We start from the raw sequence: 22,782 nt of genomic DNA, 5'->3' as shown, positions 1-22,782 counted from the left end.
CCAAGACTCACAGGAAATCATAAGGTAGTCCTCACAGTTGCTTTTGTCATCATCTTGCTGGTCCACAGGAATCCCATTGGCATCTATGATTGCTTCAGAGGCACAATCTGCTACCAATACTTCTTCTGACACTACGTCAGCTGTCAGAGGATCAGTGACGATCTCTGCCTCTACTACACTATCATGAACAACGTGTTCAACATGTCCAACATCAGACACATGTATGGATTCACTCGTCAAGACGTGTTCTGGCATAGACATTGAGGCTGAAGTAATATCAGAAGCTAAAACATCATCTGGGACTGTGCAATGTGCTAAAGAAACTTCTTCGGTTACATCTGAGTCCAGCACTTGCTCAGGAATGATGACCGTTTCAGATACATCTGCTTCTTCCATGATATCTGGACATTGAACATCTTCTATAACAACGTCCTCGATAACATCTTGGATTACAACTGAGTCTGGGTCATCAGGAACAAAGTTATGCACAGTTATGTCTGAATCCACAACATCTGAAACAAAAACAGTTTCTTGTACTTCCACAACAATTTGATCACCATCCATGTGTGTAGCATCAGCTCCTTAAAAAAAAAAAATTAAAATCACAAATTTCAGGTAGACATGCATGACTACCTCAATTAATGTAAATGTTACTTAATTTCTACCAGGAAAACAGACTAGCTCCTCAGTTGTCTCAAACATTAAGATAGATTAAAGAAATAAAGAGAGAATCTATTTTTGAATCATATCAGAAATAGAAATTCTTAATACAAGAACTTTTATACTCATCCCAAATCAATTAACAGGTAAGGAAATAAAAGAAAAACAAAGTAACTGAGGCAGTCACACACACAAAAATATATTCATGAAAGTAATATTCTAGGCTGACTAAAACTAAACCCATATGCATAGGTACTTAAGGGATGATTACAAAAATTAATAAGTAAAGCAACTTCAGGTGGCAAATATACCATTTTCCTTCATTATATGTTTTTCACTTCTTTCCCTTCTTGCTCTATCTCTCTTTCAACTCATATTTTTTTCTCCTGTCCATCTCTCCCATGTTTTCTTTTACTTCCCTTCATTTCCCCTTTCTCCTCCTTTGTTCTAGAACAATATCCCACCAATATCCTCCATTTATGATTATGGAAATTCAGAAACTATCCTTCGAATCTAGAATATAAAAAGAATCGGGCCATAAATAAAAAGAGGGCTAGAAGGCCACAGTTAAAGAGGAAAGACAACTGGTTAAGGAGCCTCTGTGGACAGATAAGATGAATAAAAGTGCAGTTGCTCTGGAGCAATGGAAGGTGAGGTTAGTTGGAGTGGGGCCTGCCCCAACCTCACCAGGGTAGTCCGCCTCCGTTCAGCTTCCTCCCATCCCCCCATATGCCAATCCCCCTGGCAGTTCCTCAGAACATAAGAAACCCTACTCTAGTCCACTCTGCAGTTAACAAATGAAGGTAGAGGGTTGAATCAATTGAAGCCCAGTGAGATTAAATGACTTCACCAAGATCACACAGTTTGCACAGGTTATGGTGCTCAGTAAATACTACTCTGAATAAATGCCACAAATGAGAATCAAAATCAGATATCCTTGCCAAAAACATAATGTAAGATAAAATAAAACAAATCTGGTACCTTGGCTCCTGATCCAGAGAAAAGCAAACAATATTTTATAAAAGTCTTACCTAAAAAGCTATTCAGTCGATTAGTGCTTCTGGATGTGACTCAGACCAGGCTGAGTCCAAGCAGCTGCCTAACTCAATGACTCTGTGTCAATGGCCAGGCCCTCAGAGAGACACATGGCTTTTTTTTTTTTTTTTTAAACAAACACAAATAATCAACAAGGGCCAAAGAACCTTTAAAAATGTAAGAAATCTTAAAGCCAGTTAATATCCATTTTATTTACACCTAGAACTAATAAAGAGTGCTTGCTTTAATTCCCATAGAACTTCTACAAAATGCTTTATACTGTTTTCAATATTCTCAATATTAACATCAAGCAATAGATCACTGTAATCTCCATTTTGCAGACATGAAGATGAAAGCATTTAGTGGCAAGAGTACTGCTTAAAAAAATCTAAATCAGAGAGCAGGATTTGGACACTTATTAGTTTTGTGACCTTGGGCAAGTCATTTAACCTCTGAGTTTCGGTTTCCTCATCAGTGAAATGAGGACAGTAGTATCTGCCATGCATACCTCACAGGACTGCTGTGATGATCAAATGGGAATATATGGGAAGTGTTCTGAAAAACTGTAATGAAAGGTTTCATTATTATTAGGACATATGAAAATGGAGGCCCTGGCAGATTAAGTGACTTGCTCAAAGATAAACAAACACCATAAGTGTTAACAATCAGGGCTAAAATGCAACAGCCCTTCAATCTACCCCTTAGCCCATGATCCAGGCTTGCTTGTGGCAACATTAAGCTAGTAAATGGTGTGCGTTTTTCTCGAAAGAGCTTAGTCTCTCTTTCAAGCACATTAATTATACTTCATGTTCTAAAGAAGAAAGAATCATAACTTTGCACTTATCATTATCAAGCTGAAATTACCAAATGTGAGTCAAAAGACTATCCCAAATTGTTAAGAAAAATACACAAACCACCATTAGATTTAGAGATTAAAGAAAAGTTAAAATTAAAAATCGCTAATATTTAATTTCCTGATAAAGTTAATTGCTATTTCTTTAGTATACAATACAGTCATTTCAAGTCCAATGGAAAACTCATTAACATTTTATTTATAAGGTAGCTAGTGTGATATAAAACCATTTTATATTACAAAACCTAGCATAATCACTTCACTGTTATATAACTGGAACCATGAGTAATCCAAAATTGTGAATACTTTTTTTCCCATTTTTAGAACTTCATAAATTTAATTCTCCTTGTACAGTCTGGGGAGTGAGGTAAGACTCCTTTTGTTAACTTGTGAGAGAGAGGATTTTAAAAGTAGGATGGGGTCAGAACATGGAGGGCCTTAGGTTTATACTTTACCAGCCGGATAATGGTCTATGTGGAAGAAAGTAGAATGAAGAGATGTAAGCAAGGAATATTTTCAAAGGGAGAACTTTAACAGGACTGAAGTAAACACTAAGGTTTTGATAATGTTGCTGTTACTGACAAGAATATGAGTGTTGGTTATGAGGGAGCCAAATTTTTAAGGAGGGGAATAATAATATACTCACTTTAACATCTGTAAGCTTGATAGGATAACAAGATACCTAAGTGTAAATATCAATGACAGCATCTAGCAATTTTTCCACTTGACAACCAACTCCAAATCTGGTAGGCGGGAAGTGGAACAACCCAAGTAGTTATACCTGTTGCATCAAAATATGAGTTTGGCTCTTGTGGTTGTAATTCAAGTCCATCTTCATCCATGGCCTTTAATTCTCATCAGTCACAGCTCCTAAATTAGGCGAAAAAGTAAACCAAGTATTACTCTTTTTAATATATGTATTAAAAAAATGTCATCATACTATTTACGTTTCTGAGACACCAAAAATTATGTGACAGATGAACATCTATCAAAAATGTGTCTATCTGAGGGCTTCCCTGGTGGCGCAATGGTTGAGAATCTGCCTGCCAATGCAGGGGACAGGGGTTCAAGCCCTGGTCTGGGAAGATCCCACATGCCGCGGAGCAACTAGGCCCGTGAGCCACAACTACTGAGCCTGCGCGTCTGGAGCCTGTGCTCCGCAACAAGAGAGGCCACAACAGTGAGAGGCCCGCGCACCGCGATGAAGAGTGGCCCCTGCTCGCCGCAACTAGAGAAACCCCTCGCACAGAAACGAAGACCCAACACAGCCATAAATTAATTAATTAATTAATTTAAAAAAAATGTGTCTATCTGAAATAAAAGGGAAAAGTTAAAATTAAATTGCCAAAAACATAATGATACATGGGCATCTATATGACAAGGAAAGGTGGATAAATCAAATAAGTCAGCTTTGCCTCAACTTTTTGAGATACTGCTTACATACATCATACATACATACGTACATACATACATACTGCAAACGTCTTGATGCATTGTGACACATGCATAAATCTGTGTAATCACTACTCTACCCGGATCAAGCTAGAGAACATTTCCAGCACCCCAGCACTCTGGTCTCCTCTCACTCTGTATACTCCTCACTCCCACAAGGGTAACCAGCTTTATTAAGGTTCAATTTATACTCTGTAGCTTATCAGGAGGAAATTCCTGCACAATTTTCATATTACTTCTCTGAATTTAATGTAGTCTGCTATCTTTCAACCAATACATTAAACAACGGTTAAAGATTCAAAGTGCAAAATCATAGTAAACACCCTTTGGGATTTCTGCCTAACTTACAATGACCTCTTAACTAATCCCCCAATCGGGCTTCCCTGGTGGTGCAGTGGTTAAGAATCTGCCTGCCAATGCAGGGGACACGGGTTCAATCCCTGGTCCGGGAAGATCCTACATGCCGCAGAGCAACTAAGCCCGTGTGCCACAACTACTGAGCCTGCGCTCTAGAGCCCATGGGCCACAACTACTGGGGCCGCATGCCACAACTACTGAATCCCGTGCACCTAGAGCCCGTGCTCTGCAACAAGAGAAGCCACCGCAATGAGAAGTCCACGCACAGCAACGAAGAGTAGCCCCCGCTCGCCACAACTAGAGAAAGCCCATGCACAGCAACGAAGCCCCGGTGCAGCCAAAAATTAAAAAACAAAGAAATTAAAAAATAAATAAATAAATAAGCCACCAAAAAAAAAAAAAAAACCCACAAAAAACTAACCCCCCAATCTAGAAAAGTAAACTCCTGCAGTGTATGTATACTCTCCTGGCCATAGTTGATTGGCACTAACTATAAAACGGTAAAAATAAGTTCATCTTTGAGCACAATAAAATCAAAGTCCTATCCCTGAGAATCGAAACCATGAGCAAAGGTCACTTAGTCTATCTTTCTCTCTCTGCCTCTGTCTCTCTCTTCCCTCTCCTCTCCTGGTGGCTGGAACATAGGAGGTGAGGAAGGCCATTTTCCAACTTCAGCTTAGACTAGTGAGATAAAGTTTACAAATAAATAATAAAAAGAATCCAGTGAATGCCCTGAGAAATAGAGGAGAGGGAGCAGGGAAGGGAGGCTTACCAATAATAGCTTTTTAGCTCCTGGTTCTAGACCTTTCTGAGGTCCAGCTACAGTCTGCCTTGAGTTTTTGCAAGCCACCCCAATGACTTAATGCTTCCTTTTCTACTTAAGCCAAAAACTTACAACAAAAAAAACCAATCAAATAATATACTACTTAGTACTAATCATTGCTACAAAAGAGCACACATCAGGGATTAGGGCTTACTCATGTTGCAAGTATTACATAAACCTCCTCCCTCACTGGTTTCCTTATCTCTACTTTCTCACTTTCTAATCCAACCTAAATGGTTCTATTAGATGCATCTTTCTTTTACTTTTATCATTTTTTGCTGATGATATAAGTGCTGCATGCTGCTTACTAAAATTTCAAATAACAAAAACAAGAATCATTTTTCTAAAGCATCAGCCAGGTGATATCAGGCCTCTGTTCAAAAAATGTTTAATGGCTCCCTGCTGCCTGCAAATAAAGTTGAAACTCCTGCCATCTTCTAACTTCCAGCTGCAAACTATCTTTCTCTCATTATCTTCCCTAACTCTCCTTCAAGCACCTCGCCCGACCACCATATGAACACACTTCAACCAAACAAAAATGCCCCATATCCACATAAGACCCCAACTCCTTATTTGGCTCAGGGTTTCTTCTACCCAGAACACCTTTCCCCTATCACCTCTGCTTGGATCTTCCCCCAAGTCCCCTTCCCCACACACACAAAAAAGAAAAAGCTGAAAATAATCTCTCCCCCCTCTGAATTTCTATAGCACTTTATCTTTGTTCCTTTTTCCCTGACTCTACTTGTTTGCTGTAAATTATGATTATTTATGTCTTATTTTCAGATGCCAAACTTGCGTTTATATACATATATATACTCCTTAATGAAATATCCATGAGAAACTCATTTAATTAATGTTAATATAATAAACAGATTTTCAGCTTGTCAACTCTGAGACATATTCTATTCATTTTCAGGAAGGAGCATGTTTCACGTTATTTACTCAAAGTGCTTCAAACAAAAGGACCAAAAACCAAAAAACATTTCAACTATAAAAAATGGAAAACGTACATGCTCTGAATAAGCTGTCACTGCTCTCTCCCCATCAAAATCACCTCTAGCCATAATTCTTTTTCTCCTTTTAAAAATGTAATTACAAAATGATAAACATAAGCTAATTTTCTAAGCATAATGGCATAGTATACATGAAATCAAGCCAATTTAGAAGGCAATAAATGGGGTTCCTTAAGGTATTTAAGGCTCCTCTCCCCAATTTCCCTACATAAACCCAAACCCATCAACTCTAAGAATTCTCCACCTGCACAATAACTCCTTTTCTCAGCTTTTCTACTAGAGTTTGATGGATAATCCCCTCGATTTTGAAATTCTCTCCTACCTCAGTTTAAGTGACATCCTAGTCCTCTTCCCATCTTCCCAAGCACTGTTTACTCTGCTGGTCCTCTCCCACTACTGCAACCCCGCCCAGGGTGGGACACTCAGCCCTCTTCTCTTCTTTTTCTTTATTCCAGGGTTTCAACTAGCATTTACACAAAGATGATTCCCCAAATCCACATACTCAGGGTAGTACCTAACACTTCCACCACACTGTCTGCTGAACATCTTTTTTTTTTGGGGGGCAGTGGGGGGGCTGCGTTGGGTCTTCGTTGCTGTGCGCGGGCTTTCTCTAGTTGCAGCGAGTGGGGGCTACTCTTCGTTGCGGTGCGTGGGCTTATTGCGGTGGCTTCTCTTGTTGTGGAGCACGGGCTCTAGGCGCGCAGGCTTCAATAGTTGCAGCGCCTGGGCTCAGCAGCTGTGGCACGTGGGCTCAGTAGTTGTGGCTCGAGGGCTGTAGAGCGCAGGCTCAATAGTTGTAGCGCACGCACTTAGTTGCTCCACGGCATACGGGATCTTCCCGGACCAGGGATTGCACCCGTGTCCCCTGCATTGGCAGGCAGATTCTTAACCACTATACAACCAGAGAAGTCCCATGCTGAACATTTTCATCAGGAGAAAACCTTGCTTTCTCCTGACATGACCACTAAGGCCTTTTCCTTCTTCCCTGCTTATATTCGGTCAGGTTGTCAGACTGTCCCTTCCTTCTCCACAACTTCTCAGGAATCTGTCCCTTTTTACTCCCACTGTCACCATTCACTCTCAGCTTCATATTTCCTGATCCCCAGGGAACAAAAATAGCCTCTCAACTGGCCTTTCGCTTTCTGCCACTCCCACAACAAATGACCAGGAACCTACAAGTAAGGGCTGGTGCCAAATGCCAGGGCATTCCTGCAATCTGTGGGCAGACTAATCCTCGGAAGTACTGCTTTGATCACAGCACTCCCCTGCTCAGAAAGCTTCAGCAGTTCCCCAAAATTCAGGGTGCTCTAAAATATTAACCCAAGCTACCATAACACACTTATTTCCCAACATTTCACATCATACCCATTTCCTAACAGATATGCTGGCCCAAATGGAGGGTGTCCACTCACCTTATTTTGACTCAGGTAAGCAATAGTTGTTCAACAAACAGTTTTGACTGGTTATTTTTCCTTCTATTTTGTCATTATAAAAACTCAAATCAGGAAAAAAACATGTTTTGAACTTCTAAGCAGAGATGACTATACTTCAACTTTGTAACCCCTGTGGGGTTAGAAGTAAATCTCTCTCACAACCAGAATGAAACCAATGTTCTTAGGATAGAACCTACTCAGGAAAGTTCTCAGGATTGTGATAAAGTAAGGGTGGGGAGCGCAGGCTGATGATGTAATGCAAAGTGCCCCTACCTTTGCTGCAAGAACCAAGCCCAGAGAACAGTTGAATCTGAAGACAAATAAGCAGAACGGTTCAGAGAACCAAGAACCTAACACTTTGGGCGAACACATACTAATGTTCAGTCTGATTATCAAATGCCCTCAAAATACTTCCGGGACGTCACTCTCACCTTAAGCTCTGTAAAATATTCCCTTCCCAGATGCAGGAGTCATGATCCTAAAAATGCTATGGAAGAATTCACAACAGAAAAACGTACCATTTTAAGGGAAATATTGGTTTGAGAGAAACTCAGGAAATTCACAATAATTTTCTTCAATTCTTCAAAATAAAGCAATAAAAATACCATGCCAAGTTAATAGGTATAGCAGTGGCATTTCATCTGTCTTAAATCTGGGATAATGAATATAATTTATTTCTTTTTTTTTTTAACATCTTTATTGGAGTATAATTGCTTTACAATGGTGTGTTAGTTTCTGTTTTATAACAAAGTGAATCAGTTAAACATATGTTCCCATATCTCTTCCCTCTTGCGTCTCCCTCCCTCCCACCCTCCCTATCCCACCCCTCTAGGTGGTCACAAACCACCGAGCTGATAATATATCTTTTGATGCCTAGACACTTTCATGATCTCCCTCTCGGGGAAGGTGCTTATATTTTCACTTTGCTTTTTGTCATAAGCATACAAGAATCATTTGTCTGCTTTTGGTCTTCCCCAAACTCCATGCCTTTTAATTTTATGACTTGACTCTAGTTCCTCTCCCTAAGCCATGCTCAGAAAACCAAACTGTATCGTACAGATTAGATGGAATTGCTCAAGCTACAGGAAACAGAAACAAAAGCAGATCCACCTGTAACAGAATTTTTCTTAGAAGGAAATTGGAACTGGTGAAAATTTACACTTAAAGCCTAATTAATATCTTCCCTCTTAAGCTATGAATTTCTTTCCCAGTTCTTTCCCACATTGTTCAATGTGGGAAATGCAGCTATCATTTCTTCAGATATCTAATTTTCAAATCTGGAATGCTATTTCACTTCTCTTACCAATTCAGCCCTTATATGTCTCATAGTCATCCACTCTTAAATTCATCATGTCCCCTTTATTTTCACTGCTACCACTCTAACAAGCTCTGGTGGTCTTACTTCCAGAACCCAGTGGGAATCTTCCAATCAAAAGATTTGAGCCCTTCTTGAACTCAAGAAATTTTCTTCTGTTTCAATACTTGCTTCCATTTTCTCTGTTCATTCTTACCAGAATTTCTATTATAGGATGTAAGAACTCCTAAATCTAGCCTCCATATTGCTTTAACTTTTTCTCCTGTATTTTCTATCTTTGTCTTTCTATTACATGCTCAGAATCCCTAAACTCTTCCTTCTAAGCTAATTTGATCTTCACTCCATCTACTGAATTTTTACTTAAAAGATCATGTTTTAATTCCAAAATAAACTTAGTTTCTTTTTCACAGCAATCTTTTTTCAGTGGATACTGCATCTTCTCAAATATCTCTGAGGATTTAAAGTTTATTCTGTACCCTATATTAACCTGTCTCCTCTGCTGTTTCATTATTCAGTTTGTTGAATTTGGTGCCTCTCTTTCAGACTGATGGTTTTCCTCAAAAGCATGGTTCTTACAGGTTGTCCATTCCTATCTGTAGATGAGGGTCTAGAGTTACATTCTGATAGCTGGGCTGTATTTCCTCAGCCCAAGTGAGAAACCCTGTTTGCCTAGCAATGAACCTAAGTTCTGACCAAAGGAGTCCCGTCTAGAATGAGGTCAAGGGAGAGAAAGGAACCATGTAACTAGCCAGGCTTTCCTTTAAGGTGGATGAGTAGCCCATCTTGCAGGTACTGGAGGTCCAATCTCCCTCAGGATACTACAAGCTACCTAAAGCACGGTCCTTAACTTTCTCCCCACAGTACCCACTTTGGAATTTCCTATGGATGAATTTGCAATTCAGAGAGCCAAATTTTTGGCATTAGCTCAGGAGGAAAACCACTAGAGATATCTATACTGATAAGTAAAAGGCTTGGCTTTCCATAACTTTAATTATCTGGCTGTGCCCATGGCTTGCTCTTTCTCCTCGGATGTCCCCACTTTTGACACTGGGGAAAACACAGAATGACAATTTTGGGATGGTCCTTCCAACTTTCCAAATAGGGCCACAGGTTCACTAAGCTCTCTAGGGCTTTGCCATTAATTGATTCCCAATTGCTTTATTCAACCAGAAATTCATCATATTCTGGTCTACAAGTGGCATACCTCTCAGGTTTTCTTTTTTCTCTGAATTTTTATACTTCTTCCTCAATGTGATTTCAAAAGGAAGTAAAAATGAATGTGTGTCTTCTCTAGTCTATCTTGAATTTGAAGTCATTATGAATTTGTATGTGTCAAAACAGAATGGAAATATGTAAAAGCAAAAAAACTATGATAGAAACTGAAAAAAAATCAATAGTAGTGAAAAGTTACAACTCTTATCAACACCTGACAGATCAAACATTCAAAAAATAAGGAAAGAGATATATATAATTAATAATATTAAGCTAATAGCTTTAATTCAAATTCTACTCCCTAATACAATATTTTATTTTCAAAAAACCTTGCCCACCCTCTGTGCCAAGAAGAGGAAGAGAAAATGCTTCCTGTTGTAAATGTCAGAGCCCCGTCCTTCCTTGCCCTGTCCTACTTGGAACTTTTGTACACTTTGCTCAAAAATTCAATGCCAAGTTTTTGTTACAGATTAGTTTTTTCCATAAAACCATCTGAGCCAATCAGTAATTTCAAGGTTTTGTTTGTTTAAAGTCTAAGAGTTCGAACTTTCAAAATCTATTACAATTTGGTCCTAAAACTAACACAACATTGCAAATTAACTATACTTCAAATGAAAAAAAATTTTTTTTAAAGAGCTTTTAAATAGGAAATAAAAAATTTGGACCTAAAATGACGAGCCTTCTTAAAGTCTTATTTTTCCAAAGCCCCTATTCATGTTCAGATTAAGAGTTGCCAAAATACCTAAATGTCCATTGACAGATGAATAGATAAAGAAAATGTGATATATACATACAGTGGGATATTATTCAGCCTTAAAATTCCATTGTTTGTGACAAGATGGATGGAAGAGGACATTATGCTAAGTGAAATTAGCCAGATACAGGAAAAAAAAAAAACATTCTGCATGACCTCACTTATATGTGGACTCTAAAACAGTCAAACTCAGAGAAGCAGAGAGTAGAACAGTGGCTCCCAGGGGTTAAAAAGGAAGAGAAGTTGGAGAGATAATGTTCAAAGGATACAGAGTTCTGGAGATCCTCTTTATGGCACAGTGTCTATAGCTAACAATACTGTGCTGTACACTTAAAATTTGCTAAAAGGGTAGATCTTATGTTAAGTGTTCTTACTAAGACGGAGAAGGAGAGGGAGAAGGAGAGGGAGAAGGAGGGGAAGAGGAAGAATAGGAAGAAGAAGACAACGATGACGACATGGTGGGAGGAAACTTTGTGAGGTGATGAATGTTTATGGCTTTGCTGGTGGTGATGATTTCTCAGGTGTATACTTATCCCCAAACTCATCAAATGTATACATTAAATGTATAAAGCTTTTATATGTCAATCATGCCTCAACAAAGTGCTTTAAAAATAAAAAATATAAAGAAAATTTTTAAAGAGTTGCCAAAACACCCTCTGAAGTTAGTTGCATTGACGTGCTACAAACACTAAGCACTACACTTTTTAAATGCCTTTGTCTTTAAGACTGTAGCTTGATGTTAGGAAGTACATACCCTTTTTTTCTTTATATATACTTTTTTTTTTTTTTTAATTTTTGGTTGCATTGGGTCTTCGTTGCTGCGCGCGGGCTTTCTCTACTTGCGGCGAGTGGGGGCTACTCTTCGTTGCAGTGCGAGGGCTTCTCATTGCGGTGGCTTCTCGTTACAGAGCATGGGCTCTAGACACGCGGGCTTCAGTAGTTGTGGCACGCAGGCTCAGTAGTTGTAGCTTGAGGGCTCTAGAGCGCAGGCTCAGTAGTTGTGGCGCACAGACTTAGTTCCTTCGTGGCATGAGGGATCTTCCCAGACCAGGGCTTGACCCCGTGTCCCCTGCATTGGCAGGCGGATTCTTAACCACTGCACCACCAGGGAAGTCCCAGGAAGTGCATACACTTTCTACATAGTTTTTGTTATGTAAAGTAGTACAGCCTCCTTCATGAAATATTGCTATTTAATATACTCAATAATTTATCCATGTTCATTACATAAAACTACTGTATATCATAATGTCTAACAAATCTCTTTAGATGACTCATTTTGATTTTGAAGTTTTAAAAAAATAGTTTAGTTTATCAGCTTTTCCTGACACTCTGAACAGAAATCCTACTCACATGATTTCCTCTAATAACCACCTTTAGTTGAGGTATACTGGAGTGGACTTTGTGAAACACTTGATGTGATCAAAGGATGGAGACTGTTTTGACATAATATGGAAATTAATTTAAACTACACAGTACACAGAAGAGTTAAACTAAATAAAACCGTCAGGGGAAATTTTTAAAAGGTTAATTTCTGGGCTTCCCTGGTGGCGCAGTGGTTAGGAATCCACCTGGCAGTGCAGGGGACACGGGTTCGAGCCCTGGTCCGGGAAGATCCCACATGCCACGGAGCAACTAAGCCCGTACACCACAACTACTGAGCCTGTGCTCTAGAGCCCGTGAGCCACAACCACTGAGCCCGCGTGCCACAACTACTGAAGCCTGCACGCCTAGAGCCCGTGCTCTGCAACAAGAGAAGCCACCGCAATGAGAAGCCCCGCTCGCCACAACTAGAGAAAGCCCGTGCACAGCAACGAAGACCCAACGCAGCCCTAAATAAATACATAAATAAATTTATTTTTTTTTTAAAAAAAAGGTTAATTTCTGTCAAATGCAGTACATGATGAAGAATTGTTGGTATTATCAGAAACTTTTTTTAATCTTTTTCTTGCACTTGCCATCCTTCCCAAAATCAGGCATTTACTTCATCTCTGAACTGGTCATTCCCACAGTTGTTAATTTAGTTAAGTGCTTTTCAGGGGACTTCCCTGGCGGTCCAGTGTTTAAGACTCTGTGCTTCCACTGCAGGGGGGCACAGGTTCGATCCCGGGTCAGGGAACCAAGATCCCGCATGTTGCGCAGTGCAGCCAAAAAAAAAAGTGCTTTTCTTATCGAACTCCTCCTTAATGAGCAACATGTCTCCTTGTATTGGAAAATCTTTCTGATAATGCATTGGAATTTCAGGGGTTTTTTCCCCTAAACTAAAGCAGTCTCACTTTCATGTTACTTTATTCAAGCTAATGACGGCTTTCCTTAGTTTTCTAATAACCAGCTGTAAAAAACATGTACTGCAGCTTTACAGTTTTTTAAACTATTTTAAATCTTTTTAAACTCGGAAACTTCTTAAAATTACTGTTTTGCCAATTGACCAACACAGTAACTTCTTTTTTTAACATCTTTATGGGAGTATAATTGCTTTACAATGTTGTGTTAGTTTCTGCTGCATAAAAGTGAATCAGCTATATGTATACATATATCCCCATATCCCCTCCCTCTTGCGTCTCCCTCCCACCCTCCTTATCCAACCCCTCTAGGTGGTCACACAGCACTGAGCTGATCTCCCTGTGCGATGCAGCTGCTTCCAGCTAGCTAGCTATTTTACATTTGGTAGTGTATATATGTCAATGCTACTCTCTCACTTCGTCTCAGCTTACACTTCCCCCTCCCCGTGTCCTCAAGTCCATTCTCTACGTCTGTGTCTTTATTCCTGTCCTGCCCCTAGGTTCATCAGAATCTTTTTTTTTTTTTTTAGATTCCATATATATGCACCAAAACAGTAACCTGACTAATACTTACCCTACTCTTTCCCTCACCTACATGAACACACATGCTTCCTATTATTGCTCTTCTTAAATACATCACTTTGGGTCTGTTAGGCTCTGTAAACTCAATGCTGACACTAACAATGTTCTCTGTACATTTTAAATACTGGCAAGAATATAATATCAGGCCTTTCAACAACTGTAACAAAATTTTTAAATTGACATTTGCAAAGTTATGGAGCATTTTTACATTGATCCTCTGCTAATACTATTAGGAGTATGTTTTGTACCTATAACTTAATAAATCCTTTAAACATAAAACAAAAAAAGAACATGCTGGACAATGAAAGGGCTGGTTTGCAATACACCTGCAGACCTGCTTCTTTTTTTCTTTGTTTGCTCATCTTTTTTTTTTTCCAGCTTTACTGAGATATAACTGACATTCCATATTCTATAAGTGTAAGATGTATAACATAATGATTTGACTTACATACACCATGAAATGATTACTATAATAGGTTTAGTGAATATCCATCATCTCATATAAATACAACATCAAAGAAACAGAAAAAAAAATTCTTCTCCTTGTAATGAGAACTCTCAAGATTTACTCTCTTAACAACTTTCATATATAACATAGAGCAGTGTTAATTACCTTCATCATACTGCACATTACATCTCTAGTATTTATTTATCTTATAACAGGAAGTTTGTACCTTTTGACTACCTTCATCTATTCCCCCCTCCCCTCCCCACCTGTTTCTTACATGACCAACAATGGGCATGCTCCACTGAGTATCAGCTCCAGGTAGAGTATCAGCAGCATTAATTCCATGATCATTCTCTGGAGCAAAGCTAGGGAATCAGCTAATTCACATTGCACTCCCCGCCCCCCCCCCCCCCCCGCTCCCCGCCCAAATCCATGCCTGCTTTTTTCAGGGATTTGGGGAGATAGGAAACTACTACTAGATAATAATCTAAAAGAAAGGAGGAAACTGGGGGGAAGCACAAACATACATAATTTGAAATAAAGAAAAAAACACAGATACAGGAAAAGTAAAAAACTTGTAAGAAAACAGTCTATAATTCTATGCTAGCACACTGAAAAGAAATGTTAATTTACAAGCATTAACTCAATAAGAGATAGAGAACCCAATCACCATAAAATGGGGGGGGGGGAGGAGAAAGATGTCTGTTACCCTTTCAAAAAGCTCTAGGCTTTTCCCAAAGCTAGCTGAACACAGGAGGAAACCCATCTCAAATCTTTTTACAAAACTAATTTACCATTTTTCGAAAACACAATGATCCAAAACCTATGGGAGGCAGCAAAAGCAGTTCTAAGAGGGAAGTTTATAGCAATAAAAGCCTACCTCAAGAAAACTAGAAAAATCTCAAATAAACAATCTAACCTTACACCTAAAGGAACTAGAGAAAGAAGAACAAACAAAACCCAAAGTTAGCAGAAGGAATGAAACCATAAAGATCAGAACAGAAATAAGTAAAATAGAAACAAAGAAAACAATAGCAAACATCAATAAAACTAAAACCTGGTTCTTTGAGAAGATAAACAACATTGATAAACCTTTAGCCAGACTCATCAAGAAAAAGAGAGGACTCAAATCAATAAAATTAGAAATGAAAAAGGAGAAGTTAACAACAGACACTGCAGAAATACAAAGCATCCTAAGAGACTACTACAAGCAACTCTATGCCAATAAAATGGACAACCTGGAAGAAATGGACAAATTCTTAGAAAGGTATAACCTTCCAAGACTGAACCAGGAAGAAATAGAAAATATGGACAGACCAATCACAAGTAATGCAATTGAAACTGTGATTAAAAATCTTCCAACAAACAAAAGTCCAGGACCAGATGGCTTCACAGGTGAAGTCTATCAAACATTTAGAGAAGAGCTAACACCCATCCTTCTCAAACTCTTCCAAAAAACTGCAGAGGAAGGAACACTCCCAAACTCATTCTATGAGGCCACCATCACCCTGATACCAAAACCAGACAAAGATACTACATAAAAAGAAAATTACAGACCAATATCACTCATGAATATAGATGCAAAAATCCTCAACAAAATACTAGCAAACAGAATCCAACAACACATTAGAAGGATCATACACCATGATCAAGTGGGATTTATCCCAGGGATGCAAGCATTCTTCAGTATACGCAAATCAATCAATGTGATACACCATATTAACAAATTGAAAAGGAAAAACCATATGATCATCTCAATAGATGCAGAAAAAGCTTTTGACAAAATTCAACACCCATTTATGACAAAAACTCTCCAGAAAGTGGGCATACAGGGAACCTACCTCAACATAATAAAGGCCATATATGACAAACCCACAGCAAACATCATTCTCAATGGTGAAAAACTGAAAGCATTTCCTCTAAGATCAGGAACAAGACAAGGATGTCCACTCTCGCCACTATTATTCAACATATTTTTGGAAGTCCCAGCCACGGCAATCAGAGAAGAAAAAGAAATAAAAGGAAAACAAATTGGGAAAGAAAAAGTAAAACTATCAGTGTTTGCAGATGACATGATACTATACGTAGAGAATCCTAAAGATGCTACCAGAAAACTACTAGAGCTAATCAATGAATTTGGTAAAGTTGCAGGATACAAAATTAATGCACAGAAATCTTGCAATCCTACACACTAACAACAAAAGACCAGAAAGAGAAATTAAGGAAACAATCCCATTCACCATTGCAACAAGAAGAATAAAATACCTAGGAATAAACCTACCTAAGGAGGTAAAAGACCTGTACTCAGAAAACTATAACACTGAGGAAAGAAATCAAAGATGATACAAACAGATGGAGAGATATACCATGTTCTTGGACTGGAAGAATCAATCTTGTGAAAATGACTATACTACCCAAATCAATCTACAGATTCAATGCAATCCCTATCAAATTACCAATGGCATTTTTTACAGAAGTAGAACAAAAAATCTTAAAATCTGTATGGAGACACAAAAGACCCCGAATAGCCAAAGCAGTCTTGAGGGAAAAAAAACGGAGCTGGAGGAATCAGACTTCCTGACTTCAGACTATACTACAAAGCTACAGTAAACAAGACAATATTGTACTGGCACAAAAACAGAAATATAGATCAATGGAACAGGATAGAAAGCCCAGAGATAAACCCACGCACCTATGGTCAACTAATCTACGACAAAGGAGGCAAGGATATACAATGGAGAAAAGACAGTCTCTTCAATAAGTGGTGCTGGGAAAACTGGACAGCTACGTGTAAAAGAATGAAATTAGAACACTCCCTAACACCATACACAAAAACTCCAAATGGATTAGAGACCTAAATGTAAGACCGGACACTGTAAAACTCTTAGAGGAAAACACAGGAAGAACACTCTTTGACATAAATCACAGCAAGATCTTTTTTGATCCACCTCCTACAGTAATGGAAATAAGAACAAAAATAAACAAATGGGACCTAATGAAACTTAAAAGCTTCTGTAAAGCAAAGGAAACTACAAACAAGACAAAAAGACAACCCTCAGAATGGGAGAAAATATTTGCAAATGAATCAACGGACAAAGGATTAATTTCCAAAATATATAAACAGCTCATGCAACTCAATATTAAAAAAACTAACAAGCCAATCCAAAAATGGGCAGAAGACCTAAGTAGACATTTCTCCATAGAAGACATACACATGGCCAAGAAGCACATGAAAAGCTACTCAACATCACTAATTATTAGAGAAATGCAAATCAAAATTACAATGAGGGGGCTTCCCTGGTGGCGCAGTTGTTAAGAATCCGCCTGCCAATGCAGGGGACACAGGTTCGATCCCTGGTCCAGGAAGATCCCACATGCCACAGAGTAACTAAGCTTGTGTGCCACAACTACTGAGCCTGTGCTCTAGAGCCTGCGAGCCACAATTACTGAAGCCTGCACGCCTAGAGCCCGTGCTCCGCCACAAGAGAAGCCACCACAGTGAGAAACCCGCGCGCAGCAACGAAGACAAATGCAGCCAAAAATAAATAAATACATTAAAAATAAATTACAAGAATAATAATAGTAATTAAACCTCACACCAAGTAGAATGGGCATCATCAGAAAATCTACAAACAACAAATGCTGGAGAGGGTGTGGAGAAAAGAAAACCCTCTTGCACTGTTGGTGGGAATGTAAATTGATACAGCCACTATGGAGAACAGTATAGAGGTTCCTTAAAAAACTAAAAATAGAATTACCATATGATGCAGCAATCCCACTACTGGGCACATACCCAGAGAAAACCATAATTCACAAAGACACATGCACCCCAATGTTCACTGCAGCACTATTTACAATAGCCAGGTCATGGAAGCAACCTAAATGCCCATCGACAGACGAATGGATAAAGAAGATGTGGTACATATATACAATGGAAAATTACCCAGCCATAAAAGGAAACGAAATTGGGTCATTTGTAGAAACGTGGATGGATCTAGAGACTGTCATACAGAGTGAAAGTCAGAAAGAGAAAAACAAATATCGTATATTAACGCATATATGTGGAACCTAGAAAAATGGTACCGATGAACCGGTTTGCAGGGCAGAAATAGAGACACAGATGTAGAGAACAAACGTATGGACACTAAGGGGGGAAAGTGGCAGGGGGGTGGTGGTAGTGGTGGGATGAATTGGGAGATTGGGATTGACATATATACATGAATATGTATAAAACAGATAACTAATAAGAACGTGCTGTATAAAAACAAAATAAAATAAAATTCATAACTTAAAATAAAACTAATTTACCGTTTTTTAGAAAACCTAACAAAAATAATGTAACCAAACTACAAACATGGTTAATTACGAATCCCAAGTCAAGTTTTTGCAAATGTGATCCATCATATAATATATATAGACACACACACGTGCACACACGTGCACGTGCATACACACACAGACACCTTGACAAAGTATGGTTATTCTAGAATTCAAGGATGCAACCAAATAATGGCCCAAATTAAGAGGTCAAAAAAGGAAAATCCTGATGTGCCTCAATAGATGCTGAAAAGTTGAGATTCAACATCTATTTTTTTACTTAAACTAGTCAAATTGGAAGAGAAAGACATTTTTTTTAACAGTTAGAAAAAATACAATAAATAGGAGTGAAATCTTAGTACATGCTATCACGTAGATGACCCTTGAAAACCTTATGCTAAGAAGCCAGATGCAAAAAGCCACATATTACAGGATTCCATAAATATGAAACATGAAGAATAGGCAAATCCATACAGACAGAAAGTAGACTGTCAGGGGCTGGGGGTGGGAGGTGATTGCTAATTGGGTACAGAGTTTCCTTCTGGAGGGATAAAAATGTTCTAAAATTACTGGTGATGGTAGCACAACTCTGAATCTACCAAAAAAAACCCCACTGAATTGTACACTTTTGAAGGGTGAATTTTGTAACAACTTCCTCTCAGTAAAGCTGGTTTAAAAAACAAACATGCAAATCTTAAACTAGTTCATGTTACAACATGTATTTTTAGATAGGAGAATGATATCAGTATCACTTTATAACAAAAAGACATGTATTAAAACTAAGGTGAAACACTAAAAGTATTTCTTTTAAAGTCAAACTTAAGACAAGGATGCCCACTAACACTATTATTATTAAAGATTGTATGGGAACTGATAAGCAATGCAATTAGATAATGAAATGCAAGATATAATTATTAATTGAAAGAAATTATATTTATTTATATATGACTTATCCAGGAAATTCAAGAGAATCAACTAAAATCTTAATATCAGAATGAATTCATAAAATGTGCTGGTTTAAAATTAATATACTTGATGGCAAAAGCTTTTTATTTTAAAGACAAAAGCTTTCTTATGTAACACTTAAAAATGTAAAATATCATTAATAAGAGTAACTGAAAACTCTAAGTGGGATTTTTTAAATACAAATATACAGAGAAATCAATCTTGCTCTTGAATATACTGGATCAGTAGTATTACTTCTCTCTTAATTAACCTCTACATTCAATCAAAATCCCAACACACTTTTGTTGTAAATCAATTGACCTTATATATGTAGGTCTACTCTCGGACACTATTCTGTTTCATTGATCAATCTGGCCTTGCACCCACTATTTTAATCACTGCATCTTTATAATATTAAGCTTTAATATATGGTAGTGTAAGTTTTCCAACTTTTTTTTTCAAGACTGCCTTTGCTATTCCAGGCCCTTTGCATTTCCATATAAATCTGAGAACTGGTCTATTAAAAAAAAAAAAAAAAAAAAGCCAGTTGGGGTTTTGATTGGGACTTCGTTGAAAACTGACATGTTTATAACATTGATACTTCTTATCCATGAACATCGTATCTCTCCCCATTTATGAGTTCTTCTTTCATTTCTCTCAGTAATGCTTTCACTAAAGGTCTTAATAAGCTTTGTTGGGTTTATTTCAAGGTACTGGATGTTCTCTGATCTTACTATAAATTGTACTACTAGCTTTTAAAACAAAATATAAAACAATCAATCAAATGTACTGGCTTTTAAATTTTATTTTCAAGTTGTTCATTGTTAGTATAGAGAAATACAAATTATTAATCAATGTCCCCAAACTATAATATATTAAAATTAGAAATAAATGTCACTGAGGTAATAACACCTCCCAAAAAAAATTCCCTTAAATTTGAAGAGTCTCAATAATTCAATGAGCAATAGGAAAATTATAAAAACCACAATATATTTAGAACTAAATAATAAAAAATCAATTCACATAAAATTCACAGTACCAGTTACAGTTCAGAGGAAATTTTATAGTTTTAAAAGCATATAAGAGTAGAGATTAAAAACTAATGAGCTAAACTATTTACAATAGCCAGGACATGGAAGCAACCTAAGTGTCCATTGACAGATGAATGGATAAAGAAGATGTGGCACATATATACAATGGAATATTACCCAGCCATAAGAAGAAATGAAATTGAGTTATTTGTAGTGAGGTGGATGGACCTAGAGACTGTCATACAGAGTGAAGTCAGAAAGAGAAAAACAAATACCGCATGCTAACACATATATATGGAATCTAAAAAGAAAAAAATTGGTCCTGAAGAACCTAGGGGCAGGACAGGAATAAAGATGCAGACGTAGAGAATGGACTTGAGGACACAGGGAGGGGGAAGGGTAAGCTGGGATGAAGTGAGAGAGTGGCATGGACATATATACACTACCAAATGTAAAATAGATAGCTAGTGGGAAGCAGCCGCATAGCACAGGGAGATCAGCTCGGTGCTTTGTGACCACCTAGAGGGGTGGGATAAGGAGGGTGGGAGGGAGACGCAAGAGGGAGGGGATATGGGGATATATGTATACATATAGCTGATTCACTTTGTTATACAGCAGAAACTAACACACCATTGTAAAGCAATTATACTCCAATAAAGATGTTAAAACTAATGAGCTAAACTTCCAACTTAAATTTTTTAAATGTCAGAATAAATGCAAATAAAAGAGAAAGAAAGAAATATTAACCACATGGAGCAGAAAGAGAAATGGTCAATAAAAAGAACTATTTGAAAAGCCTTAATATAGGCAAGTTATTGGCAGTACTCATCAGAAAAAAAAGGAACAAATTAATGAAATTAGACACTTTAAAGTCATTAGAGTAGCCTATATTTTATACCAATATATTTGAAATTTTATATTTTTCTAGAATACAGTTCATTTTGTATAAATAACAGCAACTTAAGAAAAGCCAAAAACACTTATCACCATGAAACAAACTATTAATCAAAAAACAACTCACAAAAAAAGACACCAGGCAAAGACAGTTTCACAGATGACTTCTAAGTTTCCAGAAACAGATCATCTCTATGAAATACAACTTGTTTCAAAGGAGAAGAATTATTCCGCAACACATCTTAAGAAGTTAGCATAAAAAGAAAAAGTACATGGCAATAACAAAAGGATGCAAATATCCAGGAACTCCAAAGACAGTTTAAAATACAAAATCTATGAATACAATTCATCACACGAATAGAGGCTGCAAAAACATTTAAAAAAATCAACGAAAACTCTAAAATGCTAAGTAAAAGAGAACATAAGCTAATAAATATCTCCTCCCTCCAAAAAAAAAAAAAACCAAGAAAATATCATACTTAATGATAAAATATTAGAAGCACTCCATTAAAGCACGTGGACAATGATGTCTGTTATCAATGCTTTCATGCAACTCTGTGCTAGAGGCATTAGTCAGTGAAGTAGAAGAAAAAGAAAACAAACAAAAAAGAAAGAGGAGGCAAAAAGGAATGGAAAATAAAACATCTTTACTCACACACACCTATGTATTCAGAAAATACAAGAATTATAAACTGTAATAAACTGTTATTACTCCCACATTTCATTGAATCTAAAAATATCGCCTATTTTAAGATGCATCCTTGTTTTACCTACATCTAAGAAAAATATCCTGCCAGTTAAACTGATGCTATACTTTATTACCTAGAAATTTCATTTTAGATTTATCAAGACAATTCTTTTAGACTTATTTAGACATATTTTCATCATATCCTGTGGATATATAGAAGAAAAAATAGCAGCAAAAGAAATTGGGAGTCCGGTGACCCTGCCGATACCCGCAAAGCCGCCGCCCTGGCCCTGCCACCACCGCCACCTCAGGACCAGCTGTATGATTAGGCCTCAATCTTCAATGAGTAGACATATTCCTCAGTTCCGTGGTGTTCTTGGTCATACATTTATGGAGTTTCTGAAGGGCAGTGGAGATTACTTCCAGGCACAGCACAACTTCTGTGCAGACAAATGAACTGTAGAAGTTCATTACTACTCTACCAAGAAGCTCCCATATGAGTGGTTAACCTGGACACAGAAGTGTTGAACTGAAATCCACAGAGCAGTTTTTACAAGAGTTCTGACCTGGATGGGGTAAAGCTCAGTGCACTTCCTTTCTATTGCCTCAGTATCACTGAATTGAAGAATTGCTGCTTCTTGTTAGGAGGTTCATTTCATTTCCCATTACTCTCAACTTCATACTCAAAAGC

At 37.7% G+C, this 22,782-nt stretch overlaps 2 protein-coding genes across 7 annotated transcripts in view; one reads left to right on the top strand and one right to left on the bottom strand.

The window, feature by feature from the left end:
* The window catches only part of ZFX (zinc finger protein X-linked), a 69,162-nt gene that overhangs the window by 32,620 nt on the left and 13,760 nt on the right, over nt 1-22,782 (bottom strand). For 4 of the 6 annotated variants that reach the window (XM_082375595.1, XM_082375591.1, XM_082375590.1 and 1 more), the window contains exons 2-3: nt 3,330-3,418; nt 12-581 (exon numbers count right to left, since the gene is read on the bottom strand). In XM_082375595.1, coding sequence (XP_082231721.1) covers nt 12-581; nt 3,330-3,390 — 631 coding nt within the window. In that variant the 5' untranslated portion in view covers nt 3,391-3,418. The other 2 variants (XM_082375593.1, XM_082375594.1) reach the window with 2 other exon arrangements.
* On the top strand, nt 3,425-22,547 carry LOC309619959 (uncharacterized protein; the record flags this gene model as incomplete). The annotated part of the gene is made up of 1 exon (XM_082375962.1): nt 3,425-22,547. Exon 1 carries the CDS (start codon nt 22,413-22,415, stop codon nt 22,545-22,547), a length of 135 nt encoding a protein of 44 aa, XP_082232088.1. The 5' UTR covers nt 3,425-22,412.

This window comes from Balaenoptera borealis (assembly GCF_965194805.1).
Source record: "Balaenoptera borealis genome assembly, chromosome: X".
Classification (NCBI taxonomy): domain Eukaryota; kingdom Metazoa; phylum Chordata; class Mammalia; order Artiodactyla; family Balaenopteridae; genus Balaenoptera; species Balaenoptera borealis.
The sequence above is the reverse complement of the archived record's forward strand: the minus strand, read 5'-3'. Positions and strand labels throughout refer to the sequence as shown.